The sequence below is a fragment of the Fragaria vesca genome, linkage group LG2 (genome assembly GCF_000184155.1).
Source record: "Fragaria vesca subsp. vesca linkage group LG2, FraVesHawaii_1.0, whole genome shotgun sequence".
Classification (NCBI taxonomy): domain Eukaryota; kingdom Viridiplantae; phylum Streptophyta; class Magnoliopsida; order Rosales; family Rosaceae; genus Fragaria; species Fragaria vesca.
Window position 1 is genome coordinate 22,029,428 of NC_020492.1, and position 11,976 is coordinate 22,041,403.

Genomic DNA, 11,976 nt, shown 5'->3' on the forward strand with positions numbered 1-11,976 from the left:
ATGTAACAAAGTAAGATTCTATATTGGAGTTTGGTACTACTTGAGATCCTTAACAGCCTATAGCAAATACAGAATAACTGAGCGGCGCCCGTGAACGACATCTGGTCATTTTTTAACGTTTCTTCCAACTAACCTCTGCATTTAATATTAATTCTTGTGTGTTGAATGGGGACGTGAACTGTGAATCTGTGATCACTAGTCCTAGTTGTTGCTGCTCTTAGCTTGTTTCAAGTGGCATTCCGGTTCACTTTCCACTGACTCAAACTAGTACCGCACTATAGGCCACTACAAGGTTCAGATCGCACGAGCAATCATACTACTACTTTAGCCTCCAACTCTCACCCATTCTGGACAAGTCAGACCGAGCATACTTGTAAGCATCAAAGGACCACAGATTGACATACAAGTCTAGCCTGTTTGGCTTTTCTCATTGGCAGTATCTTGCTAAAAGATACAAAGAAACATGTACAATTGGAGCAGGTGACAACAATGCCAAGCTAGATGCTCACAGTTAAGTTACAAGAGTAGGCATGTGGGATACTGTCTTCTTCTTCAAGAACTTGTTTCTTGTTATGTATGGATGCTATGAAGATCCACTAGCTAGTTTCATATCATTCAACTTGTCAGATAACCCTGCTCTTTTATACCCAGCAACCAGCAAATCAATGGTTGAACTTGTAAGCACATAAGAACCCTTGATGCATTCCCAGAACAACTCCAGCCTATCGTATTCGGAAAGCCTGAAGTAGGAGCAGATCACCTTTTCTACATCCTCCTCATGTCTAAATGACAATCCTTGTTTCAACATTCTCCCCACAGAGTACTCTACATCATCCAATCTATCCATCACGGCATACATCCTTACAATCCCACAGTGCACCGGCAACAAAGTTTCCGAACTTTGATCACTCTCCATCAAAGTCTCGAGTAGCTCCTCCAATCGCTCCACCATCCCAAGTTCAGTATGCAACCCCACAACCATCTCAGCCATTTTTTCACTAACCTTCCACCCATAACCACGCACCATCGCCAAGAACTCCTTCACTTGGCCAGAGCTTCTCCTCTTACAAAGCCCTTCCAGCATACACTCCAATATGGGCAAGTTTGGCATGATTCCTGATAACACCATTTCTTTATAGAACATATCACCAAGTTCGTAATTCCTCAACTTGACACAACCCGAAATCAGAGACTGATAGGTTTCAATATTAGAATTCAAGCCAGCAGCTTTCTTGGCAGAGTACCAAGCTTGCATCGAATCAAATTTACCCGACTTCAAGAAAGCAGAAATGTACGCATCATAAGTATCGGAATTGGGTTTAAATCCCTCTGAGCTCTCCATAATCTCAAACAAGCTTATAGCAGTGAACAAATTCCCAGAAGAGAAGCAAACATGTATAAGGGAATTGAAAACAGCAGCAGTGGGTTGAACTCCATTAGCCTCCATGGAAGAAAACACTTGCATTGCAAGTGGGAGGTTCCTAACTTTTCCACATAGAGATATCAGCTCAGAGTACCTATCATGATTTCTCTCATTCTCCTCCAGCAACTTCTCCAATTTCCATTCCAGAATCTGACCAAAAACAGAACGTAATCAACAAAAATTACATGAATTTACGAAAAGTTGAGAAGAGAATGACGGATTACCAAGTGGGTTTTGTCAGAAGATGCGAGAGAGGTAGCAAGTGACTCTGCTTGGTTACTTAGCCAGCAACTCTGAGACTGAGAGCTACTCAGAACTGACAAAACCCTTCTCGCCGCCGATGAAACTCTCAGTAATGAAGCCATGGTTGTGTTTCTACTCTACTCACAACTCAGAACCAAACCCATCTGACTGATCTGAGATAGAAGAAGATGTTTTGAATTCACACTTCCAGAGTTCCAGTAAGCCACAAGAACCGACCAAAACACACTGCACACAACTAATCGACCTAAAATGAACTAAAAGTCATTATTACCTCCACGTATCTGATTTATTTACGGATACATATCCCGGTGTATCGGGTTGTTTCCGGCCGTATTGGACGCGTTTCGGGCAGTTTTCGGCTGTATTAGGCCGTTTCCGGCCATACCAGCGTGTACCTAGTGCTTTGTAGATTACTAATTTGATCTCGGATACGGCCAGATATGCCGGAATACGGACAGATACGCGTCCCATACGGCAGGAGATCATGGGGGCAATAATGACTGTTCCTCTTAGTGTGAGTGTTTTTTTAAGGTAGACCGACCGGCCTGCCTAAGCCCAACCCACATAGGTACCGCCTAGCCCACCAAAGACTCCGCCTATCCCGCATAGGCCCAGTCCGCCAATGCGACCCACTAATTTTTATAAGACCTTGGCTTTTGATGCGACATGTCGTTTACTTTTTATAATTCCATGGTTTTGATTTTACTCTACTTTAACTCATAACCAAACCCATCTGAGATAGAAAGATAATAAAAGTTAAAAAACCCACAATTTTGCTTACTGGGTTAGCAATCAAACTCTCAAACATCCGATAAACACTGGTCTAGTGGGCAACCAGAGGGGTTGATCTTGAAGTGATGAGATCATTGAGATGTGATTTCAATTCCGATGGTTTGTATTAACATATGAAATTTTATTCTGCTCACAGCTTTTGCTAACAAAAATTTGACATACACAAGTATTTTACATGTAATGTTACAAGGAAGTTTCACCAGAAATGTTGGGGTTGTGGGTTAAGGTACACAACAGAAACAAGCAACCCACATGCAAATCTCAATTGTAGTTTCATCTACAGCTACAAAATCACTCCTTTTCCTTTCGTCTGATGAGAATATTGATTGAAGGACCTCCACTTCTTAAACATCTATTTTTCCGGCTAAGATTTTATTTTACTGTGCTCATGCCATGCCGAATTTGGACAAAGCTGATTGAAATACAGATGAAAAGGGCTCTGTTGCACTCTGATCATCGGCTTTGATCTTTATTTGAGCTTTCGCAGAGGATGTGTTGACTATACACTCGACCAAAAATGTTGAAGATCCTTCTGCTTGTTGGGCAAAGAAGAAGAACTTGAAGGTGGGAGATTTTCCACCAGAAGCGATGCAGTGGATGGAATGGCCTTGCATATGTTTCAGGAGTGATTGGGGTGTAGTCAGTGCTGCAACTCCTTGAGCGTTAATAGAATAATCCTGCACCAAATTATAGATGCCGTTTGTTAGCGGGAACTATGTTCTTCATAACTAGCCAAAAAGAAAAGTTTCAACAAGCGCCTCAAGAAATGAGGAAGAAAATTGAGCATCAGAATTACAAGGTAGACCTGTGATAATGATATGGGCAGTTGGCGCCATTTCTGCTGAAAAGTAGTTGGATCCAAAACAGCTTTTGGGTTAAGCTTCAAAGGAGGAGGCGAAGATGCAGGAGCAGGAGCAGGGGCAGCAGGAAAACCCAGACCAAGTAGGTCATCAATTGCAAAGCTAGAAGACTGTGGAGCATGTCCTGGCACAGTGGAATTTGATATCACCAAATCCGATAGTTGAGAAGTGGGAACAGATACAGAGGTAAGATCATATGAGGGAGCACTATATGCAGAGGAACTGTTATTGGGAACTTTTGTCTCCTCCTTCTCTGATGTACTTAAAAGAAGATCCTTATCATTTGCCTCGACCCTGTTAGCTGGAACAGCAGTATCTGCAGATTCGGTGCCAATTGATACATGTCCAATTTCGTCTGAAAATTCAAAAGGACCTCTGTGTTCCTTGTGAGTAAACATGTATGATGGCTGCAAGCATTTAAATATATCAGTATGTCAGATACTACATCCGAAAGTCCACAACATATGTGCGTGTTGCAAACAAAGCAAAAAATACCAGTATCAGTGTATATGTAGCATATGTGTAGATACACAGATGTGTCTAGATATTTAGAGGTGCTTTGTGCTTGTCAATCCTGACATGTACACCTAGGAAGGGATAGGGAGTGTGTTTGATCCGAAACCATTTATAGGTTTCTTGAGTTATTATTACCTTTTGATATACAACAGACAAACTGTTGAATTCATCAAATATTCGATCTTTGACTTCACTGCTTTGGGTATCAGCAAAGACAGAAACAGCTTGCTTTGGAGGGTTTACCACTTGTTCTGCTACACTTATGTCATATTGCAAAAGCCTGTAGTAGAATAAGGCCCTATCATGAACATCCTGCAACCAACTGAAAATTTTATTGAACGTTCATAAACAAAATAAGACTGAAGTTACACATGAATTACTTCGACGATAATCATTTTAATCAACTAGCAAACTACAGCAACATGCACCTGGTGAAAATCAGCAAGACCTGCAGCCAGTGCAGCTCCCAAGGACCCCTGAGTCTCAGGTGGCCTCTTAAAAAAACACTTCATTACTGCTGTGAGAAGATGTAACCGAACCTGTTCAATCGATAAATTCGTATCTTTAGAGAATCTAGTGTAGCTATAAGATGGAAGAATGGTGACCAAACAAACACATGAAAGAAAAATCAAAACTATTGAATATAAGGTAATGAATATAAAACTATGAATAAAACAGAGCTGGAACAGAAAAGGTAACTTAATTATTACCTCAGCGGAGTGCTCATCCTCCCAATTTTCAACCAAACCCTCTAATATATAAGGTGCATCTTGCATATCCTGAGAGTACTCACCCAGCATCCATATAAGAGCTGCTTTGGCCTTGGGTTCTTGGACATTATTGCTGCTTATGTTCCCAACAACCGCAATGCAATCTTGACTCCATTGGGGATATTTTCTCAGCAGATCTTTTACAAGAACCTACAAAAGAGAACTTCATACTTAAGCGAACCTGGATAACTATTGAGTCTATAAACACAATCACAATAGTTCTTTGTTTATTTTTTTCTTTCCATTATTTTTGTTTTAACTTGATAACACAATTCTGAGCAGTTTTGACATATCAGTCACAGGAAAGTACGACTGTAAACTATCATGCTTAGAATTACCAGTATAGGTGTCTAACAGGGGGAAACAAGATTTTACCAGAGCTTCAGCAGTTACATAGTCCTTCTCCATCTCCAGAAACTGAAGAAGCCGATCAACAATCGCGTTCACATCATACTGCTGAAGAGCTATTTTCCCGACTGCACGGATCGACTCTCTTGCAATGGGAATATCAACATTTGCAGCATATTCACATAATTCCGTCACTGAAATAGAATCATGGAATTAAAAGTTTTATCAGTTAATTAAATGCAAGACAAAAGCAAACTTCGCTCAAACAAATGGCGTTAGACTGTTTTAAAAGAGTTAGATTTCTAAGCTATTAGCTTTAATCCAATAAAAATTAGAGTAAAAGTTTACTTTTTAATAAACATGGTATCTAAAGGCAAACATCTATGGAAACAAATTTATCAAAAAAATGAAAGTAACCGTGCCAAACCATTGGAAGCAAACTTCTATGAAATGAACATAGCTCTTATCAAACAAACAAATGAATGAACACAAACTCTTTTATCAAATCATTAAAATAAACTTGTTGACAAACAAATAAATGAAAGTGAACTTTTACCAGACAAAGAATAACAGCACCCATAAAGAAATTCAGAATTGACCATAATGCACATAAAATTGCTTCAAGGACCTGTAATAAACTTGATCATCATTTCTTACCGATTTCATAGGTGTTACTTTCATTTGCCACTGCAGTCAACATCTCAAGCTTCAATTTTTTGACATAAGATGGCTCATTATACTGGCAATAGAAGTGTTTATAGTCTGAAGCAAATATGAAAGGCGCACGCATCACCAAAATATGCAGGTGACTTAAAACGGCATAAGATTGCTCTGGACTTCCTGAGCTCACTAAGGTCAGAAGAGGAGCTTTAATACGTTCATATACCTAACCAAAAACGGTTTCAATTAGAGAAATGGTTGTCATAACAACAACACAGGTAATACAAGATGGAGGCACATCCACCACAGGAACACCAAAAATGGAGGCACAGAAATCAAAATCATCACTCATCAGATCCTAAAATCCTCTTCCCTTTTCTATTTCCATAATTAGTCATTGTTCAGTATATCACATTATGCTACACGGGATAACTTATTTCTATTTCAGATGTGCAGACTAGCACCAAAATATTTTTCCGTATTTATGTATGTCCTATATAGTTATGCAAAAGATACTTCTTCCTATTACTAGTTTAAAAAAATAAATAAATAAAAAACAAGAGGGAGGAACGGTAACTAAATGCTATATGCCTACCTGCTGATGAACGTCAGTCATCGATAAAGTCAAATGAAGAAATACTTTAATGGTGGCCAAGACAACCGCACCATTTGCATGCTGAAGTCTATCCTCGAGCAGATTCATGACATCAAATATCTCATTGCTATCTGATGGTACATACTTAGCTACCAACTCAAGCACAAGGCATTGCGCCCATTCACTGAATTCCCTGATCCTGCATAAGAACATGTGAACCAATCTCAGCTACTACTTTTTCATATATTAGAAAGTTATAATGGAATATGAATTTCTTGAACAATAAGAAAATGCCAAACGTTTCAAAAAAAGAATGCCAGAAGTTAGCTCCCAACCCATATAACTCTTTACCGATGCTTTGTGACAGATCCATTAGACAAATAGACTTCGGCATACCATCATGATGCAAAACAAGCCGTGTGTGTGTGTGTGAGAGAGAGAGAGAGAGAGAGAGAGAAAGAGTATACATGAGGGAGATAAATAGGTGAGGATAAAGAGAAAGGTTGGAAGAAGAAGAAGAGGGCATTCACATTTCAATAGTATAATTCAACTAGGTCAAAAGAATTTCACCATGACCAAATGAATTTTTTAGTAAAATACCTAATCAGCTCACTTCCATTACCATATCCTTAATCACACCAACTTCCATAGTTGAATCGCTAAAGTATGAAATCCATCACTCTCCATCACATCGTTAAGTTTTATTCTACTTTATGTTGTTTGATCTTCTTCTCTTAATCATCAGTTGTAAAATTACTAAATCTGCCACTCTGACCTCAGAGCCGCTTTAGAATTACAACTGGTATAAATAAAACCAAATGTACCACACGCATCAGATAACCAATTAGAATTATGTGTTGAATCAGAAACAACATGAAAGTGTTTGAGCTGGCCAGCCCATAGAGAAATACCGATTCAAAAGATAGTATATAACTGATTTGCTGAGCAAAATTTCTCTCTCCCTGGATACTTCCTCGGAGCCACTTCCTTCTAAACTCCAAATCTCTTGCAGGGCAGATAAACAATTTGCAACCACCTGAGAATGCAATAATGAGGATCTGCTAACTCAAAGAACAGATGAAGAAGTCCTAGATCATCTGCAGCACTCAACATAAAATGCTAAAAGGTTTGGAGGCAAATGTTGAGAACTATAGTATAGGAAGCTAGAAAGCAGATAAGTGATAGAATAAAGATAGTTATCGGAATATTGTGTCTAAAACCTCAAAGTCAGTTCTTCTTCTAATGCATTCATGTTCCACCTTTACCAATAAAAACAGCAGACATGTGCAAAATTATGTCATAGTTGACTAGAGGGCATCACTGGTGGAACCGATATGTTTGCAATACAATTTCTAAACTAACACTGACGCTTGTCAAAATAGTCTAGTCTAACATTAGATGATTGAAACCACAACATCTTTACACATCTATTTTTCTTTAACATCCATAACATTTTATTTTTTACTCTAGTGATTTGTAATATGAGATGTTTGAAACAAGAACTCCCAAAGTATCCCCTCCACAACAGTTACTCTGAGAAAGATATAAATGAAATTTCCTTACCTGTGTATCTGGATCATTAAGCAACAAATGCTTAAGCATTGCGGGAAACTCTGCGTCAACACAAGTTGAAGCTGATATGTGATACAACTTCAGAACCCCCATAGCTGCTACCATCCTCACATAACTACTATTATCCTTCAACCCTGCACCCAAGGGCCCCACCAAATACTCCACCAGGTTCGTCACTCGTAATGAACACAAGCTCCTCAAAGCAAGACCCCGGATCATTGGATCCGCATCCTTGCAATCTCTTTGAAGAAAATTGATCGTCAAAAGTGCGAGGTCCGGATTAACCTTTGCATAGTTTCCAACATAGAGATAACACATTTTCTTCAAAACAATATCCGATGTTGCTGAGCACATCACCATCTCTCCGAAAACCGATGACACGTCAATGCCGATCGTCATGTAAGAGATAACCTTCTTAAAAAGATCACGCTTGGAATCATCTGCTCCCGGTGCTCGGCTGCCGGCCAGAAGCCGGAGCTGCGATTTCACATCCGCAACTTCGCCTTTTCTGCTCGCAAATGTAAATTTCAAGTATGAATTCAAAGTTGAAAACATCAATTTCTAGTATCAATTTAACCACACAAATCTGTCATATAAGCTCAATTTAAGTACTGGCACAATCAAAACAGCCTAAGATAGCAATGTTAGCCTAGAATTTCAATTCAGCTAAGTATATCAAGCTGTTCATCACAGTTCTTCAGTAACCAAATCATTAGAATCAAAGGAAAGGTAAGGTGATCACTGATATCGGAATCGGAGCTTAGCATGCATTACTTCCTAATCGGAATTCACTATATTGTTCATCATTCCTTCACCTAATCTTCTCAGACTGGTAATCGGAGAGACTAGGGTTTAGAGACTTACCCGGATGGCTGCGACGGCGACGAAGATCGGGCAGATATGGCCGGAGGAGCCATGACTGATCCGAATTGAGGTCAGGTCCGGCGAAGCGTACTGTACACTCTGCGTTTGGAGATCTGAAACCAAGAACAAGAATTTGGTGACTGAATCTCAGAGAAGCTCTGAACTTGAACCTTTCCAAGAGAGAGAGGCTGGTCTTGACGTGGCTAGATCAGATTCGTCGCCTGTATATTCTCGCCTCTCCTCTACTCCACCGTGTCTAGTTCAGATCTCTAATCATAACTTACTAGCGTAAATGGTAAAAAGAAGGGATTTGAGTTTCTGTAAAAAGTTTACAAGTCATTCCCTCTCGTTTTACTATACCAGCTAAGCACCATGAGATTGTTAACCCATTTAGTTCCAAGTTATTACTTTTTAAAAGAATTTGGTATATTTAGATCTGTGGAGCAGTCGAGCACCAAATAAAAAGGAGATTGCTTATGACCATGAATCAGTGCCATACCGATTTTCTAGCTATTTCAATTGTGCACAGTATATGTATCAGAGCAGACAATTCATTCAAGTGCTGTGTCCAAATTACTATAATTGTTGTTACTTGAGTGGGTTATCTTATAGTTGCTGAGAATGTCTACATTTTCACCATACATGGATTATAAATCGTGTTAATTGGCTTCTTGTAGGATATGTTTTCTGGTGGAACTGATACAACATACACAGTTTTAGAGTGGGCAATGAGGCATCCCAGAGTTTGTAGAAAACTGCAAAATGAGGCGATGGAAATTGCTAATGGCAAACCAGACATCACAGAAAGTGATTTAGATAACATGCACTACTTGAAAGCAGTGATCAAAGAGACTTCGGCTACATCCGCCAATACCATTACTCGCCCCTCGTGATGAATCAACTGAAGATTTTTTTGGAAATGGAACACGATATATATAGAAGCAAAAACTATGGTCTTTATCAATGCTTGGGCAATTGGAAGAGACCCAGCAGAGGGGGATGAACCAGAAGAGTTTCGACCGGAGAGAATCATGAATTCTTCAGTGAATTTCAAAGGGCAAGACTTTCAATTACTCCCATTTGGAGCTGATAGAAGGGGCTGCCCAGGAATCTCATTTGCCATGACTACTAATGAGCTTGTGTTAGCAAATATTTTGCACAAGTTTGACTGGGAACTGCCAGCTGGAACATGACCGAATGCAGCGGTGTTGTTGCGCATAGGAAAATTCCTCTTGTGGCTGTCACAAAACCGAGGTCTTTCTAGAATCTTTCTGCTTCTGTTTTTGTGTGAAAGGTCAGGATACACGTCTGTCTTATCTTTCTGGTATGAACTAGGCCTATTTGGTTACACCTTCTTGCCTTGCTCTACTTTTCTGCTTGCATTCTCTTGTTACTCTTTCCGTAGCTGGTTAAAACTCGAGGTACTATAACAAGCATCATTTTTACACTGTATTCTACTATTTTCAGTTCCTGGTAGACACCGTCACTCTACCTTGATAAGGGTCTTATTATGATGATGATCATATGAAACAGTACAGACTGCAACAACAACAAAAAGGTTCATTCAACAATGGTTTCCTTTGGTTAATATTAATCATATAATCATAGATTGAAAATTGGGAACAAGATTACATGAACATAATATTAATCGACACAATTAGGGGAAGAACTGCATTGAGTACGACTCTAGAAGCAGAGCAATAAGAGAAGAAGTTCACCAGAGATTAAGAACATCATCAGTCATTCTCTGTTGTCAGTGTTTGCTTCTCTTAGAAATGACGTAATTTGTAGGAATCAGTTCTTCATAATGAGAAAGCAGTTTGGACGACGTTTTGGCACAAACTGATCGATGAAAGTGCTTTATGCGTTAGCAATTGGCAGGTGCTTACAGAGAAGAAGCATTTCAAAACTGCTTTGACAAACTGCACATGAAATCATGCTGCGGTAATGCATGGTTCAGAAATGTACCGTATGCTTCTTGAATCGTATTGAACCAGATCTTTATGCTGATCAAATTCAAACACGACTTGTGTCATCAAGATATCGTTTCGAGGAAAATGCCGGAATGGCTTAAGAATTCGATTCAAACCGACTTACTCGATTACAACCGCTCATCATTCTCATCCATGAATATATGGCTACCGTATTTGAATCGTATAAGAAAGCAAGGATTTCTACCAAGGCCAAAGAAGCTAGCCTGCATGATTAGTCCAATGAATGAGTCCCTCTTGACCACCGTTAAAATGATGTGCATGGCTCCAAAGTATCAACCAAAGCCGCACTCCCAACCAACACGGCAGAACTTTTGCATAATAATTCGATAGACCGACTCGAGCATGATAAACATGTACGATTAATTACGTACAATGTCAGCTTAGCTATTCGTATACCGACGAATACACATTACAGAAAGAAAAATCGAACACTTTGACGTCTCATGTCCTGCATATAATTCTATGCCGGAGCTAGCTGCTGGTCATTAGTTGATTACCTTGCCGGTATTTAGCTAGTCATTACTCATTAGTTATTAGCGTCATATTTGTCTAAAAAATCTACAAAAATAATGTATATTTTAGGCCTCATTTGGTTCGTAAAAATAAAAATAATTAATTTGTCTTTCTCAATACATGAACTATCTTTTCCGATATTTCTTAAATTAAAAAAAGGTAGTCATAATTAGGGCTGGCAATTTGGACCCTGGCGAAACCAACCAACCATGTACCAACCGTACCAAGCAAATTGGTATGCCAAGTAGTTGGTAACCGAGTTTTCGGTACAGTAGTACCGTACTAAGTTTGAGAAGTCGGTTGGTACATGGTACAAGTTTTCTTAAAATACAGTATACCGTGTACCAACTGAGTTATATTAAAAATAATAAAAAATAATTAAAACCATTATCCAAGCCGTTGATCACTTGATCTAACCCTACGTCCCTCAGTCCCTCAATCTCTATCCTTCTCTCGCCTCTCTCAGTCTCTACTCTCTCTCGCTCAAAGAGTCAAAGTCTCTCGATTCTCACCTCACCTCGCACCTCCGCGGCTCCGCCACCTCGATCGACTCGGCAGCACCTCGCACCTCCGCCACCTCGACTCGGCAGCACCTTGCACTTCCGCCACCTCACCTCACACCTCCGCCACCTCGACTTCGCAGTATCTCTGCCACCTCGCTTCGAGAACTGGGCAGCACCTCGCCTCGAGAACTGGGTAGCACCTCGCCTCTCTCACCGTCGACTCGGCAACACCAAGGGCAGCGCCTCGACTCTCCGACGACTCCGTTCGAGAAGCCTCGAATCTCCGTATGTATCTAACTATC

At 39.9% G+C, this 11,976-nt stretch overlaps 2 protein-coding genes across 2 annotated transcripts; both read right to left on the reverse strand.

Moving 5' to 3' along the window:
• Positions 1-583: 583 nt before the first annotated feature.
• LOC101306990 (pentatricopeptide repeat-containing protein At4g19890-like) lies at positions 584-1,788 on the reverse strand. Its single transcript, XM_004292813.1, has 2 exons — positions 1,648-1,788; positions 584-1,573 (listed from the first exon to the last, which is right to left on the reverse strand). Exons 1-2 carry the CDS (start codon positions 1,786-1,788, stop codon positions 584-586), a joined length of 1,131 nt encoding a protein of 376 aa, XP_004292861.1.
• A 794-nt stretch (positions 1,789-2,582) lies between these two features.
• LOC101312691 (beta-adaptin-like protein A-like) lies at positions 2,583-8,762 on the reverse strand. The gene is made up of 11 exons (XM_004291165.1): positions 8,665-8,762; positions 7,792-8,308; positions 7,140-7,264; positions 6,229-6,427; positions 5,631-5,859; positions 5,001-5,167; positions 4,566-4,775; positions 4,284-4,394; positions 3,991-4,167; positions 3,285-3,746; positions 2,583-3,156 (listed from the first exon to the last, which is right to left on the reverse strand). The coding sequence occupies exons 1-11, from the start codon at positions 8,715-8,717 to the stop codon at positions 2,866-2,868; spliced, it is 2,541 nt and encodes an 846-aa protein (XP_004291213.1). The 5' UTR covers positions 8,718-8,762; the 3' UTR covers positions 2,583-2,865.
• Between the last annotated feature and the right edge of the window lie 3,214 nt (positions 8,763-11,976).

Coding starts and splice junctions, on each gene's coding strand:
- LOC101306990 (XM_004292813.1), bottom strand. CDS start 1,788: ATGGCTTCATTACTGAGAGTTTCATCGGCGGCGAGAAGGGTTTTGTCA. Junction 1,574..1,647: donor CTTCTGACAAAACCCACTTG/GTAATCCGTCAT, acceptor GTTTTTGGTCAG/ATTCTGGAATGGAAATTGGA.
- LOC101312691 (XM_004291165.1), bottom strand. CDS start 8,717: ATGGCTCCTCCGGCCATATCTGCCCGATCTTCGTCGCCGTCGCAGCCA. Junction 4,395..4,565: donor AGGATGAGCACTCCGCTGAG/GTAATAATTAAG, acceptor TCGATTGAACAG/GTTCGGTTACATCTTCTCAC. Junction 3,157..3,284: donor TGCCCATATCATTATCACAG/GTCTACCTTGTA, acceptor AATTTGGTGCAG/GATTATTCTATTAACGCTCA.